This window comes from Lolium rigidum, chromosome 1, assembly GCF_022539505.1.
Source record: "Lolium rigidum isolate FL_2022 chromosome 1, APGP_CSIRO_Lrig_0.1, whole genome shotgun sequence".
Taxonomy (NCBI): domain Eukaryota; kingdom Viridiplantae; phylum Streptophyta; class Magnoliopsida; order Poales; family Poaceae; genus Lolium; species Lolium rigidum.
This window is the reverse complement of record NC_061508.1, coordinates 361,617,184-361,640,026: the sequence shown is the minus strand read 5'-3', so window position 1 is coordinate 361,640,026 and position 22,843 is coordinate 361,617,184. Positions and strand designations below refer to the sequence as shown.

The following is a 22,843-nucleotide window of genomic DNA, read 5'->3' as shown; positions in this document are numbered from 1 at the left end:
GCCTCCTCCACTGCCGCCACAACCATATCCCTGGGCGCCTCCACCGCCGCCACAGCCGCAGCTCTGGGCGCCTCCACCGCCGCCACAACCGCAGCTCTAGGCGCCTCCACCTCCAGCACCGCCGGCGCGCCCTGCGTACTCTCCCCCGGATGGCAACTGGCCGTGGGTGATACCGGAGCTCATCGTGCTCGACAGCGACGAGGAGCAGCAGTAGGCGTTAGGGTTTTTTTTTTATGTTTTAACTATGTAAATTACGTTTCATGTATTAAAAATGATTCGGCCAAAAAGAAATTGCGTCGTGCCGCTGGAGCCACCCCCGACGCAAACAGACGCACGGTCGATTTCGACCATTTCGGCCGATGCAAACGGACGCGCGCGGACGCTAAAATGCGTCGCGCCGCTGGAGATGCACTTAGGCAATTGGGGAGTATGAGCGGCAGCTAGGCTTCTTCTTATATGAAGCGTTGATAAAATTAAATGACCGAGATTTGCTATGAGGCATGATCCCACGGCTGCTGGAATTTGGGGCATTTGGCCTTTGGCCCATGGCCCATTATCAAATTCTGAAACTCACATGGCCCATTCCAAAATCAGTGGCAGCACTAGTGGGGGCTAAAGTTTAGTCCCACATTGCTAGTTGGGAGAGAGTTGGAGTGGTACATAAGGTGGACTGTTCTAGTCCTAGTAAGTGAGTGAGAAGAGAGAGAGCACTCGCGCACTCCTCCTTCTCCGCCGCCCGCCTCGCCTCGCCACGCCTTGCCTCGTCACGACACGTCACGACGCGCCGCGGGTTGCGGGAATCTCGCCGAGCCGAGCTTATCTTTTTGCTGTTTGGGAAATTAATTGTGTAATCAATTTTGAGTCATTAACGGACGCGTTACTCAGCCGTTTTGCCTTCTGGTTTTTCTGGATCGTGGCTGTGCTGACTCGGACGTGGGCTGCGCCCCACGACCTTCCCGAACCGCACTACATAAGGCTCTGCGAACCCTAGCCGCCAGCACGAGACGCATACGCGACTACCTATTTCCAGTTCATTGCGCCGCCGCCTTTGTCTTCCTCATCCCGTCCGTCGGCGTGCACCGACTGCTGGGACAGTAGGCCTCCGGAACCCTGCCTCTCGTAAACCTGTACGGGTGAGGGGCAATCAGGTTTTTGGGGAGCGCTCCGGCGCGACTACTGGCATCACGGCGTCGTCATCGGACGACGAGTTCCTCCACAACGACAACTTCTTCCCGGATCTCAGCGACTTCTTCGACAACCTCAACATGGGCGACAATGACGCTGCTGCGAAGTATGTGATCTTGTCGTTTCTCTTTCGATCTCGTTAGAGTTTCTTCTTCTAGTTTCTGTGGTAGATGTGATCAGTTTGACTTGTTTACATGTGATCTATTCATCTACCTTACTAGTCTGCATGATTAGTTTATTCGTTATTTTCGTAGTCGTGATTTATCAATTACTCGTACGGATTATTTCATATGGATATTTGCTTATATTTCCAACAATCCAAAAACCTGATTATAGGCAAATCAATTCAAGCAGCGTTGCTGCCGCTAATCGACCTCCCCTCTTTGATGGTATGCATTACAAGAGGTGGCGCACAAAGGCAGTTCTATGGTTTACAAACCTTGGCTGTTTTAGCACCACAGATGCTAGACCTGAGGGGCCTCTCTCTGCAGAGGAGCAGGAAAAGTTTGAAAAGGTCGACGCCATGTTTAAGGCGGCCTTGTTCAGCATTCTTGGGGACAACATTGTTGACCCGTACATGGCTTTCGACCATGGTAAAGATGCGTGGGATGCGCTCGAGGCCAAATTTGGGGTCTCGGACGGCGGCACCGAACTCGTATGTCATGGAGCAATTCTATGACTACGGGATGATCGATGAGCGCTCCGTGGTTGAGCGAGGCTCATGAGATTCAGTCCCTTGCCAAAGAACTCGAGCAGTTTAAGTGTACCTTACCGGACAAATTTGTGGCCGGTGGCATTATTGCCAAGCTTCCTCCTTCGTGGAGGAACTTTGCTACTTCTCTGAAACATAAGAGACAAGAGTTTTCCGTTTCGGATCTCATTGGCTCGCTTCATGTGGAAGAGAAGGCGAGAGCAAAGGACACATGCGCTCGTAGTTTTGAGGGAGGTTCTAGTGCCAATGTGGTACAGAAGAAGAACTTCCAATCTCACAAGTCTAAGAATAAGAACAATGGAAAAGGCAAGTTTGACGTGAAGAACAAAGCCTCCAACTCAACCAACTTCAAGAGAAAGACTCCTTATAAGAAGAAAGGGAACTGCCATGTTTGTGGCGCTCCCGGACATTGGGCTCCCCGATTGCCCGTAACGCCATGATCGGCGTGAGAACAGCGGCAAGTCCGCAAATGTTGTTATTGGTGTTGATACTGAGATGAAGGACGTTGGGTACGGTACTTCTCCTACTGTCCTTTCAGTATGTAATTCTCCTGATTGGTGGATAGACACAAGAGCCAATACACATGTATGTTCTGATGTCTCTATGTTTTCTTCTTATCAGGTCGCAAGGACTTTTTCCGTGCTAATGGGAAACGGCTCACGTGCTTCTGTTCGTGGTGTTGGTACGGTGGATCTGAAGTTTACTTCGGGAAAGACCATCCAGCTGAAGAATGTGCAGCACGCTCCTTCCATTAATAAGAATCTCGTTAGCGGATCGCTTTTATGTCGAGATGGTTTTAAGTTGGTTTTTGAGTCCAATAAAGTTGTAATTTCCAAGTGTGGACAATTTGTTGGAAAGGGTTATGTGTGCGGAGGCTTGTTCCGCTTATCTTTGTCAGACTTATGTACTCAAATTATTAATCATGTTTGCAATGATAGTGAGTCCGATATTTGGCATTCACGACTTTGTCATATTAATTTTGGGTGCATGACGCGGCTAGCGAATATGAATATAATTCCGAAATTTGCTATTGTCAAGAAATCCAAGTGCCAAGTATGTGTGCAAGCTAAGCAACCACGTAAGTCTCATAAGACTGCGGAGGCAAGAGACTTGGCACCGCTGGAACTTATACACTCGGATCTTTGTGAAATGAATGGTGAATTGACAAAAGGAGGGAAAAGATACTTCATGACTTTAATTGATGGCTCTACTCGATATTGTTATGTGTATCTCCTGAAATCCAAAGATGAAGCTTTTAATCACTTCAAAATCTTTAAAGCTGAAGCAGAAAACCAACTTGATCGAAAGATCAAGCGGCTAAGGTCTGACCGTGGTGGAGAGTATTTTTCCAACGAGTTTGATTCTTTTTGTGCGGAACATGGTATTATCCATGAGAGGACGCCTCCCTACTCACCTCGGTCAAATGGGGTGGCCGAAAGAAAGAACCGTACTCTAACTGATTTGGTTAACGCCATGTTAGATACATCGGGTCTATCCAAGGCATGGTGGGGGAGGCGATATTGACTGCATGTCATGTCCTAAACCGTGTCCCCACAAAGAACAAAACCATTACCCCTTTTGAGGAATGGGAAAGGAAAATGTTGAAACTCTCTTATCTATGAACTTGGGGCTGTTTGGCGAAAGTAAATGTGCCAATACCCAAGAAGCGCAAGCTTGGACCAAAAACCGTGGATTGTGTTCTTCTGGGATATGCATTTCATAGCATTGGCTACAGATTTTTGATAGTAAAATCTGAGGTATCCGACATGCATGTTGGTACAATTATGGAGTCGAATGATGCGACTTTCTTTGAGGACATCTTTCCTATGAAAGAAACGTCTAGCTCATCAATTCAGGAGATGCCCAGTTCATCTACTCAGGAATTATTTCCTGAACCTACCATGGCTAGAGAACATTTTGATAATCCTGTGGAGGATGACAATGAAGCTCCCAGAAGGAGCAAGAGACAGAGGACTGCAAAGTCCTTTGGACATGATTTCATTGTGTACCTCGTGGATGATACTCCCACTTCTATTTAAGAAGCCTATGCATCTCAGGATGCTAACTACTGGAAGGAAGCTGTCCGTAGCGAGATGGATTCCATCTTAGCCAATGAAACTTGGGAAGTTACTGATCGTCCTTATGGGTGCAAACCTGTAGGATGTAAATGGGTGTTCAAGAAAAATCTTAGACCTGATGGTACTATTGAAAAGTACAAGGCACGTCTTGTGGCCAAGGGCTATACCCAGAAAGAAGGTGAAGATTTCTTTGATACATACTCACCTGTTGCCAGATTGACCACCATTCGAGTGCTACTATCCTTGGCTGCCTCACATGGTCTTCTCGTTCATCAAATGGATGTTAAGACTGCTTTCCTAAATGGAGAGCTTGAAGAGGAAATTTATATGGAGAATCATGATGGATTTGTAGTAGATGGTCAAGAAGGAAAGGTGTGTAAATTACTGAAGTCTTTGTATGGGCTTAAGCAAGCACCTAAGCAGTGGCATGAGAAGTTTGAAAGAACTTTAACCGCTGAAGGCTTTGTTGTAAACGAAGCTGACAAGTGTGTATACTATCGCCATGGTGGGGGCGAGGGAGTTATTCTTTGTCTCTATGTCGATGACATATTGATATTCGGGACCAGCCTTACTGTGATTAAGGAGGTCAAGGAGTTCCTATCTCGTTGTTTTGAGATGAAGGACTTGGGAGTAGCTGATGTGATCTTAAACATCAAGTTGTTGAAAGATGACGATGGTGGGATTACATTGCTTCAGTCCCACTATGTGGAAAAGATTCTGAGTCGCTTTGGGTATAGCGACTGCAAATCTTCTCCAACAACTTATGATCCTAGTGTGATAATTCGTAAGAATAAAAGAGTTGCTAGAGATCAATTGCGATATTCGCAGATCATTGGCTCGCTCATGTATTTAGCCAGCGCCACGAGGCCTGACATCTCCTTTGCTGTAAGTAAACTCAGTCGTTTTGTGTCTAGACCTGGAGATGTTCATTGGCATGCTCTTGAGAGAGTTTTGCGCTATTTGAAAGGTACTGCGAGTTATGGCATTCACTATATTGGGTATCCGAGGGTACTTGAGGGTTATAGTGATGCAAACTGGATATCCGATGCTGATGAGACTAAGGCCACAAGTGGTTATTTGTTTACACTTGGAGGTGGCGCTGTTTCCTGGAAGTCTTGCAAGCAGACCATCATTACGAGGTCGACTATGGAAGCAGAACTCACATCATTAGACACGACCAACTGTTGAAGCAGAGTGGCTTCGTGAGCTTTTGATGGACTTACATGTGGTTGAGAAACCAATACCCGCTATTCCTATGAAGTGTGATAATCAAACTGTGATCGTCAAAGTAAACAGTTCTAAGGATAATATGAAGTCATCAAGGCATGTGAAGAGGAGATTGAAAACTGTCAGGAAAATGAGAAACTCCGGAGTTATAGCGTTGGATTATATCCATATGTCTAGAAACCTGGCAGACCCCTTCACAAAGGGACTATCACGAAATGTGATAGAAAATGCATCGAGGAGATGGGTATGAGACCCACACTATGAGCTGCCCACGGTGGTAACCCACTCTATGTGATCGGAGATCCCGTGAATTAGAGCTGGGAGACAAGCTGTTGGTCAGCTGAGAGGAGAGTATATATTCCTATAGCAATTTTACCACTCCATAAGATGCAATACTCTCCTAATCTGCATGGCAGGTTGATAATTATCTTAATGTGTTCTAAGTGGCTTATTTTAGCAAAGATGTTGTCCTGCAGAGCATCTTTTGAAGAACACACCTATATGAGTCCGATTGTTAAACGTCGCAATCTATGAGAGTTGGGTGCTCTCTAGTAAACTCATGAAAGGCCCTGGAGTATGACGTATAAGCTCCAAACCGCGAGGAAGCCTCGTGGCAGCCTAGTATCGGTCTAGGTTTTGTATGAAACTAGTGCGCAGAAAACTTGTAGTTCAAGGCATAGTCCAAGTTGCAATCTAGTGTAATATGAAGCTTTAAGTGGAAGTTCAACTTAACAGTCCTCCACGACATACCGGTGTATAAAACAATGTTCTGGAAAACTTATTGATGAAATGTGCCAATGAGAGTTTGTGGGGGATTACTAGAATTTGGGGCATTTGGTCTTTGGCCCATGGCCCATTATCAAATTCTGAAACTCACATGGCCCATTCCAAAATCAGTGGCAGCACTAGTGGGGGCTAAAGTTTAGTCCCACATTGCTAGTTGGGAGAGAGTTGGAGTGGTATATAAGGTGGGTTGTTCTAGTCCTAGTAAGTGAGTGAGAAGAGAGAGAGCCCTCGCGCACTCCTCCTTCTCCGCCGCCCGCCTCGCCTCGCCACGCCTCGCCTCGTCACGACACGTCACGACGCGCCGCTGGTTGCGGGAATCTCGCCGAGCCGAGCTTATCTTTTTGCTGTTTGGGAAATTAATTGTGTAATCAATTTTGAGTCATTAACGGACGCGTTACTCAGCCGTTTTGCCTTCCGGTTTTTCTGGATCGTGGCTGTGCTGACTTGAACGTGGGCTGCGCCCCACGACCTTCCCGAACCGCACTACATAAGGCTCTGCGCAACCCTAGCCGCCAGCACGAGACGCATACGCGTCTACCTGTTTCCAGTTCATTGCGCCGCCGCCTTTGTCTTCCTCATCCCGTCCGTCGGCGTGCACCGACTGTCGGGACAGTAGGCCTCCGGAACCCTGCCTCTCGTAAACCTGTACGGGTGAGGGGCAATCAGGTTTTTGGGGAGCGCTCCGGCGCGACTGCGGCATCACGGCGTCGTCATCGGACGACGAGTTCCTCCACAACGACAACTTCTTCCCGGATCTCAGCGACTTCTTCGACAACCTCAACATGGGCGACAATGACGCTGCTGCGAAGTATGTGATCTTGTCGTTTCTCTTTCAGTCTCTGTTAGAGTTTCTTCTTCTAGTTTCTGTGATAGATGCGATCAGTTTGACTTGTTTACATGTGATCTATTCATCTACCTTACTAGTCTGCATGATTAGTTTATTCGTTATTTTCGTAGTCATAATTTATCAATTACTCGTACGGATTATTTCATATGAATATTTGCTTATATTTCCAACAACGGCCAGCAAGCTAAGATGGTTGTGAGGAGCCCGTAGGTCACCAATTACATTATTGAAAACCCTCCATGAAAAACCAAACAGCACCGCCACCGCAGCCGGCCGGCCCGCTGAGATCACAGTCCGCTTCACCTCCAAGATCGACCGGCCTCCGCTTTCTTCGTGCCGCGCACTCAGGCGCCCTGCCCGTTCTAGCACACCACGGTCAAGATATTATTTATGCTGCCACGTCGTACTTGTACCGCCGGCGGCGAGATCATCAACGCGACCCATACGATCATCACGTACACCACGTCTCACGGATCCCCAAGGTGCCCTCTACTCTACACCTCATCTTGTGTTGCGCTTTGCGTTTCTCGCAGCATCTGCTCAGATACGATCAAATGACAGCCGCGCGGCAGGGCCTCACGAGCCGTCGCCACAGAAAACAGTGGGCGTGCTCGGCTCGTCCCTGGACCCCTGGCACTTGGCGAAAGCGCCCACGACGGTGCCCTTAAATTGGACGTGTGTGTGCCTCCTCAGTCCTCACCACCTCATCGCTCTTCCCAATCCTCACAAACATCTCTCATCGATCGTGACCCATCTCCAAAATCACAAGAGAAATGCTGGGCGGCTCTCTCCGCCGGCTGGTGGCGGCGCTCGCCGTGGCATTGGCCGTGCTTGCGACGCGGGCGATGGCGGCAGTGGTCGACCGGAGCTTCCACCGGGACTTCAACGCCGTGTGGGGGACGCGCAATGCGCGGTTCTTGGAGCAGGGGCGGGTGGTGGAGCTGTCGCTGGACCAGCGGACGGGGTCGAGGCTGGAGTCCAAGGACCGCTACCTGTTCGGGAGGTTCGATCTTGACATCAGGCTCGTCGCCGGCGAGTCCGCAGGGACCATCACCTCCTTCTATGTAAGTTTGTTTAGATCTCTTCGGTTCATCTTGGCACTCGCCAACTGCATCAAAAGATTGTTCACGTCTCTGTGTACCACTTCATTGCCTTCACGAGTTCGACACTTGTCAGCCGTGGAGTGAATTTTGCCTGAGAAAGCAGAAGGTTAAAACTTGAGCAAAGCTAAAAAAAAAACCTTGTTTACGTTCTTGCATTTGTCGATAGTATCCACGTGTAAACGAGTCTAAACTCTGAACACTAAAGCCCAGCGCCTAGCCGATCAGGAGGTTGGATGACGCCCAATTGCAGTTAATTTTGTACTAGTTGACACAAATGTTACAGTAATTTTCCGAATTCGATCTGCTATGCTATGCACGTAATGCAGGCTGAAGTATACGGTGCTCTTCGCAGATATGCCAGCTGCTAATACGGGACGTAGCATTAGCTAAATTGTGTATGGACATCCATTAAAAAAATGTCTATGGAGTACTCTGCTAGCCAAGTTTTACTTAGGCATGAATCTGACTAAGGCCGACAACTTGCGGCCGTCAAATACAGTCTGCACCCTGTATTCTTTAGGAGATAGAAAATGAATTCCGTCTATTCTTCATATGGATTCATGCTGTTTTGAGCTGAATTTTTTTATTTCTTGAGCATACGCAGTCTTGTTTGCATTCCATGTGTTATTCTACAATTACTAACTAAAGATGAATGGTACAGATTTTTTTTTTCCGGAATGATGAACTGTACATATCTGCTAATTCATGATGGACACGGGGTTCATTATGAAAGATAATGCGTTAAAGAAATGTCTTTCGAGTGTTCTACTAGCCAAGTTTGTCACAGACGTGAATTCCACTAAGGCCGACTACTTTTGGTATGCAAATACTGTCTGGATTCTGTATTCTTCATGAGATTGTTCACACCTAGGGGTTACATACTTAACGTTCGACACGTGTCATTTGGGGAGTGAATTTTGCACAAGAAAAGAGATATAGTTAAAACTTGAGCAAAGCTGGAAAAAATGTATATGCATTTTCGCTGCTACCCCTGTGTAAAGTGTAAACAAGTCTGAACTCCGAACACTGAAGGCCTCCGCCTAGCAGATCAGTAGGTTTACTAATGGCCCAATTGCAGTGACTTTTGTACTAGTTGACACATAAATTTTACAGTAAATTGATGTACTCAATGGGCCTTCTCTATTACTGCACTTATTTTGTACACGTACATGTCTGAAAGCAGAAGAATACAATACAGGAGCATTTCATTTTCTTCTGGTGAAAGAAAAATGAGAGCGTCGGTGGTTTTCGCAGATATGCCAGCTGCTCAAACAGGACGTAGCATTAGCTTAATTTTGTATGGGCATGCATTAAAGAAATGTTTGTGGATTCCTATACTACTAGCCAAGTTTTTCTCAGACGTGAATCCCACTAAGGTCGAAGTATGAATTCTCTATTCTTCAGTAGATAGAAATTCTCTATTCTTCAGATAGACTCTAAATTTTGCAGTTTTGTGTATTGTGTATGAACATGCATTAAAGTAAGGTTTGTGGTGTACTCTACTCGCCAAGTTTTGCTTAGACGTGAATTCCACAAAGTCCGACTACTTATGGTAGCCATATGCCCATATACAATCTGCATTCTGTAATCTTCCGGACATAGAAACTGAATTCTGTCTATTCTTCATATAGAATTGAAAATTTGCTGTTTTGAGCAGCCGAGTTAGATAATTGATGGTGTATAATCTTCTTGTTTGCGCTCCATTTTATTTTATTACTAAGTGAAGCACATGGACGGTGCAGATCTGCACGGGTGGCGCGAGGCACGACGAGGTGGACTTCGAGTTCCTGGGCAACGTGAGCGGCGAGCCCTACCTCCTGCACACCAACATCTTCAGCGACGGCAAGGGCGAGCGCGAGCAGCAGTTCGTGCTCTGGTTCGACCCCACCGCCGACTTCCACACCTACTCCATTCTCTGGAACCCGCTCAACATCATGTACGTACAGATTGCTTCAGTTCCATCTTCTTCACAGCATCATCCTTCGTCCCTGACACGATTTTACTGAATGTCGAACGTGCAGCCTGTACATCGACGGCACGCCGATCAGGGTGTTCAGGAACAACGAGGCGAACGGTGTGCCGTTCCCGACGCGGCAGCCGGTGCACGTCTTCGCGAGCATCTGGAACGCCGAGGAATGGGCGACGCAGGGCGGGCGCGTCAAGACGAACTGGTCGGAGGCGCCGTTCGTGGCCGCGTACCGGCGGTTCCATGCGAGCAGCGCCTGCGTGTGGCGCGGCAACGGAGCGACGACGCGGTGCGGGGGCGACCACCTGCCGTCGTCGGCGTCGTCGTGGATGGGGCAGACGCTGGATTGGTGGAGCTGGATGACGCTCAACTGGGTGCGCATGAACTACATGGCCTACGACTACTGCGAAGACCGGAAGCGGTATCCCCATGCCTTCCCCACCGAGTGTATCATTCCCATAGGCAGAATCTGATGATGCCATGCCCTAATGTATTCGGTAGAGTCATCCTAGTTAGAAGATGCTTTGTTGTCTAGATATCTTAGAACATCTCTAGCGGACCCCTCAAACCATAAAACGTGATTAACAGCCGAATATGGTATGCGCAAAACCAAACTAAAACTTCAAACTGAACCGTAAATCAGGGTTTTGCATAGTTTCAACGAAATTTGGCAAATATGCGACAATACGCAATGGTTTTAAAAAGGCAAATTCATCGTCCATCTGCTGATCGCAGTTTACCACGTCGCACAACTATCAACTACATCAAAAGAGAAGTCGCTATGGCGGATCGACGAGGGATCACTCAGGGCCGGCGGTCGCCGTGTCCTCAAAGCCACCACCACCACCTACACCGCTCACCGAAGCATCACCACCACCGTCACCACATGCCGCCGCACAAGACGATGCATCTGCCGCTGCACGAACCAACGCCACTTCCCTCCTCCTTTGCAAGATCTCCATTCTTGCATAGTCCCACCATTTCCTTATGTACACATCCATGTTGGATGGATCCATCATCATGATTTTGTTCTCCTCCTCAATGAGCTCCGTCATGGCGCGCTTCTCGTCCGCACTAGCTCTCCTATCCTCCATGGCAGCCTTGCGCATATCCTCTTCCTGTAGTAGCTCCCACTTGGCTTGCTTCTCTTGGCTTCTCCTCTCCATCATCATCAACTTAGTCTCCAAAGTCTTGTTTCACCAAATTCTCCATGGACTTCATCATTTTATCAATCTTGTCCCTAAAACGTTGTGCCTCGGCTTGCTTCCTAATCTTCTCCTTGACACTCTTGTTACCATCTGGCCTTACCTTGTTCTTTCCCTTGGCTAGGAGCACATCATCGTCCAATTGGACAAATGCCCCTCTCACCGGCGATGCTTCTTGCTCCCAGCATCACACCATTGTGATGAACCCTAATAGCAACCATACCTACTATTTTGCTCTACATAACTCTGTTCCACTAAACCCTACTAGTATTAGATAATTATGAATCATCCTATTTAGGAACCAACCATTCTTTATTTAAGTGGATCCAAAAGTAAAACCTAGACCACCTCAACCTTAATTGAAGTACTTCTTATTACTTAAGAAGTATGTTCTTCAAAAGTTATTCTTTTGAATTATATGATAACTAATCATCAACCATGCACTATAGGACTTAAAATTGACATCTGCTCTTTACTTATTATACAACTACTATTCCTTGATGTGTATGATTGTTACTATGCATTTTACTACTTGCTTATGATTCTAAAATAACACAAACATGAATAAGAACCTTGTTTGTGAATCACTCTAAAAGTGCAACACACCCTGAACTAATCATTACCACTCACTATTCCTAAATCATCGGGGTTAGGTCACGCTTAGAGCGATTGCATGTCATACTTATGCATTATTGCATCCTTGGCAATCTTTTAAACATTATCCTTACCGGACGATGATGCTATTTCAGAATTTGGAGTTCTTGCGTATCGAAGACCTTGACTGCATAATCTTGCAGTCAAGAAAGGCAAGTTCATCGCTTGCTCATGTCATTTGAGTATTTTTACCAAATTACTTGCAAAGTACTATATTTATCACTCGTGCATAAAAGCAAAACCACTATTTTCATAACTACGAATATGACTATGTGGTTGGCAATGGAACCATGGATTGTGTTGACATGGTGGAGGTTCCATTGCAATGGGTTTATATCCATCTAGGATTAAACAACAAATCATTCTTGTGCCGTAATACCCTTGTTAACCATAAGATCTGGCGTGGGACAGAGTAGTCAAAAGTGTTTCCACCTCTCGTTCATCAACGGATGCGCTTTACCGTAGACACTTGTAATCCAAGGGAACAAGCGGTAGGCTGGGGTAGCCTTAAGTCCCCACGGCATTGTCCGTAGACACTTGTAGCCCGAGGAGCAAGCGGTAGGCTGGGGAAGCCTTAAGTCCCCACGGTAATGTGGTCTATGATGGGTTGCAACGACCGGCGAAGGTTGATGGCCGTGATGCCTGATATTAGTCGAGGTCGGATGGTATCCTTGGGATACGCTGGCCGGCGAGGACCCAAGGTCGGAATTGCAACAAAGGGTGGGTGTTCGAGGTAGCAGAGGAACATGATTGGCTAGACCTTATACCGGGCCTCACACCAAAGGAAGTGTGGACGGGGAATATGCCCGGTTGGCACCAAGGTTAAGATCTCTTATGGGTAAAGCAACACACCTCTGCAGAGTGTAATGAATCGTGACCTTTCACTCCCTGTTCCGGGTTTGGAACTGCGAACGCTGCCGGAAAGGAACTCCATGAAGTTCTAGTAAACCGGTGAAGGCTGACGGACATAGTTCTTCCGAATAAAAGCAACCTTTTGAAGAAATGGTTATGAAAACCTGCATTGGTATTAGACTTTCCGGTCTAATGCTGTAGCTAGTGCATTAAACACCTCTTTCCTATAATGAACTTGTTGAGTACGCTCGTACTCATCCCACTCTTAAATCCCCTGCTTAGATATGGAGGCCACGAAGGAGGATCTACAGTACCACTCGAAGATCGAGGAGTCAACAACTACTTCAAGGGACAGGAACCTACCGGAAGAGTCATATACCACATCCACCATGGGGAAAACCTAGATTAAGCAGTAGAAGGGAACTAGCTTCCTAAACCTAGCTCCTATTTAGCTAGAATCTATTCATAACCCCTATAGCTAGTCAAAACCTCTACAAGTAGAGTTAGTGATAAGATTAGACTACGAGTCGTTCTCCTGGAGTTTTTTTGCAGTTTTACCTCATTGTAAAGTAGGAGGTCTGTGCTTGATCTTCCGTAACGAGTCCGTATGTAATTCTATAGACATGCCTTGGACCCGCATATGTTTCTGTTGTACCACTCTGAGCGATATAATACTAGTGGAACGGTGTTTCATTGGTGTTATATCAGACTTGCATACTACACCATGCAGTGGTATGTCGGGTCACCACATTTACTCTATTTTTGTGGACAATGATGGTGTGTCTTATAATCGGGATCTCTCGTTCAAATGTTCCAAACAGTTGATATCATTGTGCTTGAGCCCTTCAAAACAATTAAGAATTTAAGATACAAAACCATTTTCATTTTTGCTATTGAATAAATTAAACACAAAAAATTGTTCTCTCTAAGAGATATACCACACAATAAATTCATAACCGAAATTGCTTATCCTTATTAACAAATTTACGATGTAACTACCATATTATGAGCAACCTAGAAGAACTACTGAAGAATAATAGTATTCATCAATAGAAGTATTCTATGCTTCTTATTTTAAAATTATTCTCACTGTAAAGAACATCGGTAATGAAGAACAAATCTAATTTTTTATTAAACTATAATTATGTAGATCTATGATGATGCTGCGAATCCAAGTCTAGAGTGTTGCGACAGCAAAGTATTTTTTCCACAAGGGTGACACGAGGGTTATATCAAACTCTCGTGGAACTGAGCAAAGAGTATTCTCTTCTCTCTTCTTCTAGCAATCCTGCAAAGTAAAATAAAAGCCAGGTGTCCCCAACTCCACCGTATGGTTGTCAAGCACAAGGTTTTGTGTAAGTAAATAAAACACAAGTAAAAATAAAGCGAGTAAAAATAAATAAAATATAGTAACTAAGTAAAAAACTGTAAAGGGGTTGATTGTTTTGGGTGTTTTGGATGCAAATAAGAAAAAAAAAATTTGAATTTTTGGATTAAAATAGTGCAGCAAATAGAAAAAAAGATAAAAGCAAGACAAAGGTGTTTCTTATGATAAAAAGTGTACTCAGTTCATGGGTTCACTTGACTATTCTCTCTTTTAAATTCTAGTGGACAAATAATAATTCATCCACGAGATATGAGGATGCTAAATAATAATATGAGTAAGATAAGGATTCATATGGGCACCACGTCCTAACATAGAGATGACGCAACACATCTCTCTTATACTCCACAAGAAAGAACTCCATGAAATCTTGTATTAATAATTAACGGAGCAAATAGCCATAATTACTTTGACATGATGTTTGAATATCAAATATGCTACCTTCAACAAACAAGATCGTCACTTTTGTCACGTGACGAACATACCACATGCATTCACTTTATCCCTAGTGAGATAGGAAAAGAAAAGGCAAAGCCATAATTGATAAAGAATTTGTTGTCACTATTCCATCACTAAAACCATGCCGCTATTCCGTCTAATACACACATCACCACACACACGCTCTTGGATAGATGTTTGATCATAAAAAATACTTAAGAATTGGTTATATAATATGCATCTATCAATATATCTTACACATAATACGATCAGATCTCATAGCACAATATCGTTGAATAAGGATACACTACATAGGTATTACAAATATGATCATAATCATTTAGGGCAGCTCATATGACACTAAGAACTATGAAGAACATGAGAGAAATAGATCAAGCTACTTCCACAAACGTGTAGTTCAGAGGTGGACTACTCCCCCCCGATCATGGTGATGATGATGAAGACATTGGAGAAAGGGGAGATCCCTCCAATGGTGATTCCGGTGGAGTTCCCCCTCCAATCTTCTCTGGTGCAACCTCTGTTTTTGTGTTTATGTCTTCTGCGGCGCACTCCTCCCTCGAGGACATATATATAGTGATTGTTAGGTCAAAATACGTCGGTGGACAAAAGAATCAGGTCGATTGGATGATCGGCGGCCAAAACTGGGGGTGTGGCGCACCCTACCTTGCTGGGCACTCCACATGACCTCTTTTGGGCCTCGTTCCCATCTAGGTCTCTTCCAAATCTCCAGGGTGCTTCTCCCGATGAAAAAGTGACGCTTAAATAATCTTAGGTCTATTTGACTCTGTATAGGCCTCTGAAAGTGAAAAAATACACAAACCAAAAAATTTATGTTCTGCATAGTTATAAACCAAATAAAGGAAATCATTGGTAAATCCCATAAATCAATGTAAAACATGTTATTATCATCATATATGTTGCATATATGTGAAAATTCAATATGATAAAGGACAAAGTTCATGTATGCATTTTACATGCATCAATCTATCATCTAAGATTTGTTCATACAAACTAATTGTGATTTCTTGGTCATGAAATATTTAATTACACCTATACACTAGTACAAAATAAACTATAGACATACAGAGATATTTGTGCAAAGTATGGATGTCATATAAAAATATTTGTTCGCTACCAATAAAGTAGTCGTACTGCCCGACCCATGCCTAAAATATGGAGGCGTGGCCAATAGCGCTACGTCACCGGTATGCCTTGTATTGGCGGGGTGGCACTCTTGTCTACATAGCTAGATTTTGGGTCACGAGCCAATCTCTCCACCGGCCTAGAAAACCACGCTGCACCATGTACTACTTCCCCTCCCCCCACTCACTCACTCACTCTCTCCGCATCTGCCTCACCCCTCGCCAGATCCAGACCATGTTGCTGCCGCGACCATGCAAGGATATGCGCCATCACGTACAATCATGCCCCGCTCTGCTCCACCCCCATGTCATCACTGTTCCACCACGCCACCGTTTATGCATCGCCACCCCGTTGTTTCTGGCCGCTATCGACCCACCGCACCTCAGTCCTCGGCAAGTGCCGCTCCGCAATCTTACTAGTTTTTGTAATTGTTAGGGTAGATAAATCATTAGTGATGTTAGTGTAGAATTTTTTTCAGGGATTTCGGTGTAGTGTAGACAAATTATTAATGTAGATTAATTGTTAGAACTTTATAATTCTCGGTGCGTTGCTGCAAGATATTTACTTAAAATAACTGTAGAAGAGATGTGCCGGCTGACAAGTGTTTAGGCAGCGTGAAACGCTGATAGAAAACAAGCAAATCCACAATGCCAAACACACAATGCCTAAATCACTCGGTAACCGGCGTGGCGCCATTTTTCATGGCACCTCTGCGCACATTTTGGTTGGCCCAATAATTCTCTACTTTTTTTCCATTTTTCTCCTCTTTTTCTTTTTGACTGTTCTTCTTTTTTATATTCATCTTAGAACTTAAATGATCCTTTTTGTTTGAAGTTTGACATTTTTAGGAAATATAAATAACTTTTGTTTAATGGCATATATTTTCTAGACTGCTACTAAAATTTCACTAATGATGCTCGTAAATTTACCCTTTTTAGATTCGTTGACATTTTTTATATACATACGAACTTTTGCCTCAAATACATTTGGCACTTTGAATGATATATTATGGTACATGTCGCATCACTGCAATATTTTTTTTTGTTACCCATTTTCTTATCCAGATTCTACTGCTTTCCATCTCATTCCATCAAAACCCAAAAAATATAAAAGAAGCACTACAGTACTACATAGTAGGTTGCTGACCGAAATTTTTCGGCAATAGTAAGTTGTGCATCAGAGTAACTTGAGCTCCAGCTCCGTCCGTGAGTACACCATGTCCGTCTATCTTTCAACTTTCCCATCAAGACATCAAGTAGTCACGACACTTCACCAATAGAAAACACCGACGGCACAACGATTCAAAATCTCAGCATTATCTTCCTCGGCACGATCATCACCCCTCCTACTCAAAATTGAACTCCTCACGGTTCTCCCACACTTCACTTTCGAACCAGCCGGCGTACGTCGATGGCGAAATTTCCAGCGATATATTTGCATGCATGCACGGCGACCGCTGCCACTGTTTGTGATCACCAGAATTGGACGTCGACGACGACAGATAGAGTATCTAGCCTCGGCCAGCTGCCTCCAGGTCGCCTCCAGAATACAAACGCGCGTACGTCCTTCTCGTGATGGGTCCGTCTAAGGTGCATATTTGGCTATTTGCAAAGCAGTGCAGAGACAAGTTGAAGAAGGATGTACCAGACATCGTAGTTCGTAGGAATTAATGCCTAGTACGTTATATATCTTGCTGGCAGGAGTACGTTATATGTCCCGGTTGGTGTACAGTCCGATCGATGGCACGTACAATAAGGATTAGGATATCTAGTTATCTCGACGCCTGCAGATATGCTTGACAAATCAGGGTTCCAGTGACCGGGCACGCGACGTAGCATTGGTAGGGCAGGCATGGTCGGGTGTTGGAGCCTAGACTTCAATCCCGTTGATGTATATTGTCACTTTGGTGCGACAGGTGCATACACCGAAGACTCATACTTCTTTCTTTCAGTTCATTCCTTCCCGGCCATATATTTACGGAGGTGACTACGCGGTTAAAGGATGCGGTGAGGTAATTTTTATCCAACATGGATGACATGTGATGAATACTTGTAGTGCTTCTTTTGATTTTTATTTTCCTGACTGATATTTTTAGATTTGAGTCGCTGTCTGCATATTTGTTATGCGTAGTCCTGGTAAAATGCTTAAACGTTTTAAGTAATTAAAAACTCTTTATCGAAAAATGTTTCTTTCTTTCCGTCAGCTCCATCTATGCTTTGAACATATAAAGTCCCGATGGTTGAAACACGAAGTTCATGCTTTTTTTTGCAAAAGGGGTGAAAACGTCCCAGCCTCTGCATCGTGATGATGCATACGGCCTTTATTAAAAGTTTGAAAGGTCTCACAATAGTATACGATACACCGCTCAAGTATCACTCATGAACAATACATCAATCGAACATGAGAACATCATAAAACCTGAAAACTAAGCCAACTAAGCATCCTGTAGTCGACTTGTGTGACACCAACCAGCCTGAGACAAGATATCATGTGCAACTGTCTGTAGATGGTTGCATCCAGTATCCATAAACGCCCGCTGGTCTTGAGGAAGGAGTAACGCCCACAGTTGCACCCAGTGGACCACCATATGAATAACCTGCATGATGTTAAAAGAAGTTGAATTGTTAAACATAATATTGTTACGACATCGCCATATTGACCAGCATAGAGCGGACACACCAATGCGTATCCGATCCTTTGCTTTTTTTGTCTACTCCATTTAACCAATTACCGAACATATTGGTAATATTAGTTGGAGGTGGAAGGTAAAAGGCAAAAAACACCATCCGCTAAAGTAATTTCGCAAACGGGCAAGATATAAATAAATGTTCAATGGATTCTTGAGCACCACAAAAACAACACTTCGTACAACCCTTTCAGATCCTTTCGCAAGATTATCTTTAGTTAGCAACACCTTATTATTAAGAAAGCACATACATATTTTTATCTTTAGTGGAATTTTAAGTTTCCATAGATATTTCCGCAAGAAAGGAGTATGATCATTCATTAGGTCTTCATACATAGATTTGATAGTGAAAAAGCCTGTGGTAGTTAGGTTCCAAACAAAGCTATCCGTTTGATCTTGAAGGGTAACATTCATGAGACGTCGACACAGATGCAACCAATCCATCCATTTATCCCCATGCAAAATCCTCCGAAATTGGATATTCATAGGAACATGAGCTAACACATCGGCAACCAAGACGTTTCTATGTTGCGCTATATGATATAAAGATGGATATTGTTGTGCCAACGTTTTATCACCCAACCAAACATCCTCCCAAAATCTAATAGTTGAACCATCACCTAACTTAAAGTGTCCACGTGCAAAGAAATCATCTTTCACTTGCATTAGTCCCTTCCAGAAGGAGAATCGGATGGTTTAGCTCGAACTTGAGAGTGAGTCTTTTGGGATAGATACTTATTATGTAATAACTCCTGCCAAACCCCTTCTTCATTCAATAATTTGAATAACCACTTACTTAGAAGGCATTTATTTTTTAACTCTAGGACCTCAATACCAAGGTGTTATCACCAGAATTTGACCGGATCAGAGGTGGGCCGCGATTAAAGATGGGCTTGAAGAATATACATGGAAGGAATACATGAATCGGCCTTGTATACAAAGTTTGGGCTAGTTTGCCCGTGTATCTGTAAATATAGTAGGATACGTGTCGGTTAGATAGAATTTGGCTCATGCACGGTTGGGATTATTCCCACGTTAGAAAGTCTACGGACTATAAATATGTATCTAGGGTTTCTGAAATAAACAACAATCACGTTCACCACAAACCAATCTAGGCGCATCGCCAACTCCCTTGTCTCGAGGGTTTCTTCCGGGTAAGCATCATGCTGCCTAGATCGCATCTTGCGATCTAGGCAGTACAAGTTTATTCGCTGTTCATGCGTTGCTCGTGCTGAAGCCTTGTTGATGGCGAGCAACGTAGTTATCATAGATGTGTTAGGGTTAGCATTGTTTCATCGTATCATATGCTTTCATCCGTGCAACCCCTAGACGTCTAGCCGCCCTTACACCTATCTTAGGTGTAAGGGCGGCACCTCGCTTGATCATTATTTAGTAGATCCGATCCGTTATGATTGCTCCTTGTTCTTCAAGGATTAGTTTAATATCTCGCATAGTTAGGCCTTACAAACGGGTTGAAGGATCCAGTGGCACGTAGGGTGTAGTTTGCTAGCCCTAGACAAGATGTTCCGGGGATCAACTTCGTGTTGGTTTTTAGGCCTTGTCTAGGGTCGGTTTATAATCACCGTGCGTGGCTGCCAGGCTCAATCACGCGTAGGATGTTCCGATTATGTGGTGAAAACCCTAAATCGTAGTAGGTCGTTTTAGCTTTGTATTGATCAAGCAGGACCACCATGTGATCGTACACCTCGTACGAATCATGGGTGGATCGGCTCCTTGAGCCGATTCACAGGACAACCTGAGAGCCGATCGAGGCTCGTATTTAATGTTTACGTGTATGCCATGCAGGAAACTAAACGAGGCAAATCCATCACCTTCCTGACCAGGTATAGGTCAGGTGGCACGCCCTTGCACCAAGCATCGGACGTGCGTGCCGAGTCTTTGCGGGCCGTCGCTCGAGGGACCAGGGCCAGCCGCAGTCCCGGGAGCCTCCCGGCTCTACTCGTGTTGCCCATCGCTGCTCGCCGGTGGGTTTCCGACCGCAACACATTCCGGCACGCCCGGTGGGACAGTCTTCGACATCAACTGCATCGCCATCTACATCTGAGATGGCGGAAGGTACTCCGGTCACGTACGAGGATCTGACCGAGGAGCTCAAGAAGAAGTATGACGAGGTCAAAGCGATCCTCGAAACCGACCTCATCGGCTCTTTCCAGAGAACCCGCTCACACGGCATCAGGTGGAAAGGGTTCTCACCTGAAGGCGCGCTCGATGGAGTGGACCTGTCCGCCCCGTCGAAGAACGCACCAGGTCTCTCGCGTCGGGAGATTAATTTCATGGTAGCTCATTCGCTGCACCGCCATTCCGAGAGCCTCGGTGAACACTTTGGAGCGTGTCGCTCTTCGGGTGATCCAGGAAATCATGAGGCATCGTACTCTCCGTCAGGACCAGCTCTAGGGACTCACCAAGGAGAGATGCCACTCCAGTCCCGACCACCGCTGCCATTCGCGTTGGCAGCACCAGAAGTGCCGAGTTCACCGGCATACGTCGTCTACAAGATCGGTGGTGACCCTAGTGATTACCAGTTCAACATCAACATGGTAGGACCTGGACACCACCCTGGTAAGGACAGAGACGAGGGCAGCTGCTCTCATAGCGAGGACAAGGAGGAAGCCGTTCCACGCGATCGGCTCCGACACTTCCAAAAAATCCTGGTTACAATCAAGATGAAGGCCGATTCCAGCAATCGGCCCGTATTATCCTTACCACATGTTCTCCCTGTATTCGGTGTCGACCTCACAGGTGACGGAAAGCTAGGGTATGGGTTTACATCGGCTGATGAGCTAGAAGAAGTCGACATCGGTCCTGGGGATAAGCCGCGACCAACTTTTATCAGCAAGAAGTTAGATCCACATCTTAGGAGTCAGATGATAGCTCTGTTAAAAGAATACCCAGATTGCTTTGCATGGGATTACACAGAGATGCCTGGGTTAGACAGGAGCATCATTGAACATCGGCTCCCCCTTAAGAAAGGATTTCGGCCGTTCCAACAACGAGCACGTCAGATGAAGGCCGAAATTCTGGAAGAGGTCAAGAAAGAGATCGAGAATATGTTGGCCGCCGGGTTCATCAGGCCATGCAGGTATGTTGAATGGATCTCTAGTATCGTACCTGTAGAGAAGAAAGACGGCCGATGGCGTGTGGCCATAGATTTCCGAGATCTCAACAGAGCCACTCCAAAAGATGAATATCCGATGCCTGTGGCAGAAACGTTGATCAATGCAGCTGCTGGCCACAAGGTGTTGAGCTTCATGGATGGCAACGCCGGCTATAACCAAATTTTCATGGCTCCAGAAGATATACACAAGACCCCATTCAGAGTACCAGGGTCAGTAGGCTTGTTTGAATATGTAGTCATGACCTTTGGATTGAAGAATGCTCGGTGCGACATACCAAAGAGCCATGAATTATATATTTCACGATCCGATCGGCAAGTTGGTGGAAATCTACATCGATGACGTGGTGGTCAAATCTGTCTCCATGGAGGGACACTTGGATGATTTGCGACGCATCCTAGACCAAACTCGGAAGTTCGGACCGAGAATGAATCCAAAGAAGTGTGCTTTTGGTGTGACGGCCGGTCGGTTCCTAGGATTTCCGGTTCACGAACGGGGAATTGAGATCGGCCCGAAAAGTCAAGAGGCAAGTGCGTACCATGCAGCCGCCTACCACGAAGAAGGAGCTCCAACGTCTTATCGGCAAGATCAACTTCGTCCGACGATTCATCTCTAACCTCGTCGGGACGGATCGAGCCGTTCATGGCGTTGGTAAAAATTAAATCCGATGACGAGTTTCACTGGGGGCAGAACATCAGCAGGCGTTTGACGAGATTAAGCGGTATCTGACAACGCCGCCCGTGCTAGTTCCACCCCAACAAGACAGGCCGTTCTATATCTACTTATCAGTAGCTGACACGTCCATCGCTTCGGTGGTAGTGCAACTCTATGAGGGTGTTGAAAAGGTCGTTTTCTACCTCAGCAGAAGGATGTTGGACGCGGAGACAAGGTATCCTGAGGTCGAGAAGCTATGCCTCTGCCTGTTCTTCACCTGCACCAAGCTTCATCATATCCTTTTGACGGCAGAGATCATCGTCGTATGCAAGTCAGACGTTGTCAAGCACATGCTGTCGGCCCTCGTTTTGAAAGGCCGACTTGGTAAGTGGATGTTTGCGTTGTCGGAGTTCGATCTTCGGTATCAGCCTGCGAAAGCAGTCAAGGGACAAGCGTTGGCCGATCTTATAGCTGAACGGATTAATAATAATATAGCGGCACTATCTGTACGTGCATGGGCTATGTTCTTCGATGGATCGGCTTGTGACGATGGTTGTGGCATCGGCATTCTGCTCGTGTCGCCTCGGGGGGCACATATTCTTTCGCCATCAGGCTATCTACCCCTTGCACCAACAACGTTGCTGAGTATGAGGCAGTGCGCAATGGAATGGAGTTGCTTTTGGAAGCCGGGGCAGAGGCGGTGGAGCTTTTTGGAGACTCGAAGTTGGTGATCTCCCAACTCACGGACGAATACAAGTGCGAGAGTGA

The 22,843-nt window shown here is 45.5% G+C and overlaps 1 protein-coding gene across 1 annotated transcript; it reads left to right on the top strand.

Moving 5' to 3' along the window:
• Positions 1 to 7,608: 7,608 nt before the first annotated feature.
• Positions 7,609 to 10,386, top strand: LOC124684735 (xyloglucan endotransglucosylase protein 7-like). The gene is made up of 3 exons (XM_047218990.1): positions 7,609 to 7,899; positions 9,681 to 9,874; positions 9,960 to 10,386. The coding sequence occupies exons 1-3, from the start codon at positions 7,609 to 7,611 to the stop codon at positions 10,375 to 10,377; spliced, it is 903 nt and encodes a 300-aa protein (XP_047074946.1). The 3' UTR covers positions 10,378 to 10,386.
• The last annotated feature ends 12,457 nt before the right edge of the window (positions 10,387 to 22,843 follow it).

Coding starts and splice junctions, on each gene's coding strand:
- LOC124684735 (XM_047218990.1), top strand. CDS start 7,609: ATGCTGGGCGGCTCTCTCCGCCGGCTGGTGGCGGCGCTCGCCGTGGCA. Junction 7,900..9,680: donor GGACCATCACCTCCTTCTAT/GTAAGTTTGTTT, acceptor TGGACGGTGCAG/ATCTGCACGGGTGGCGCGAG. Junction 9,875..9,959: donor TGGAACCCGCTCAACATCAT/GTACGTACAGAT, acceptor TCGAACGTGCAG/CCTGTACATCGACGGCACGC.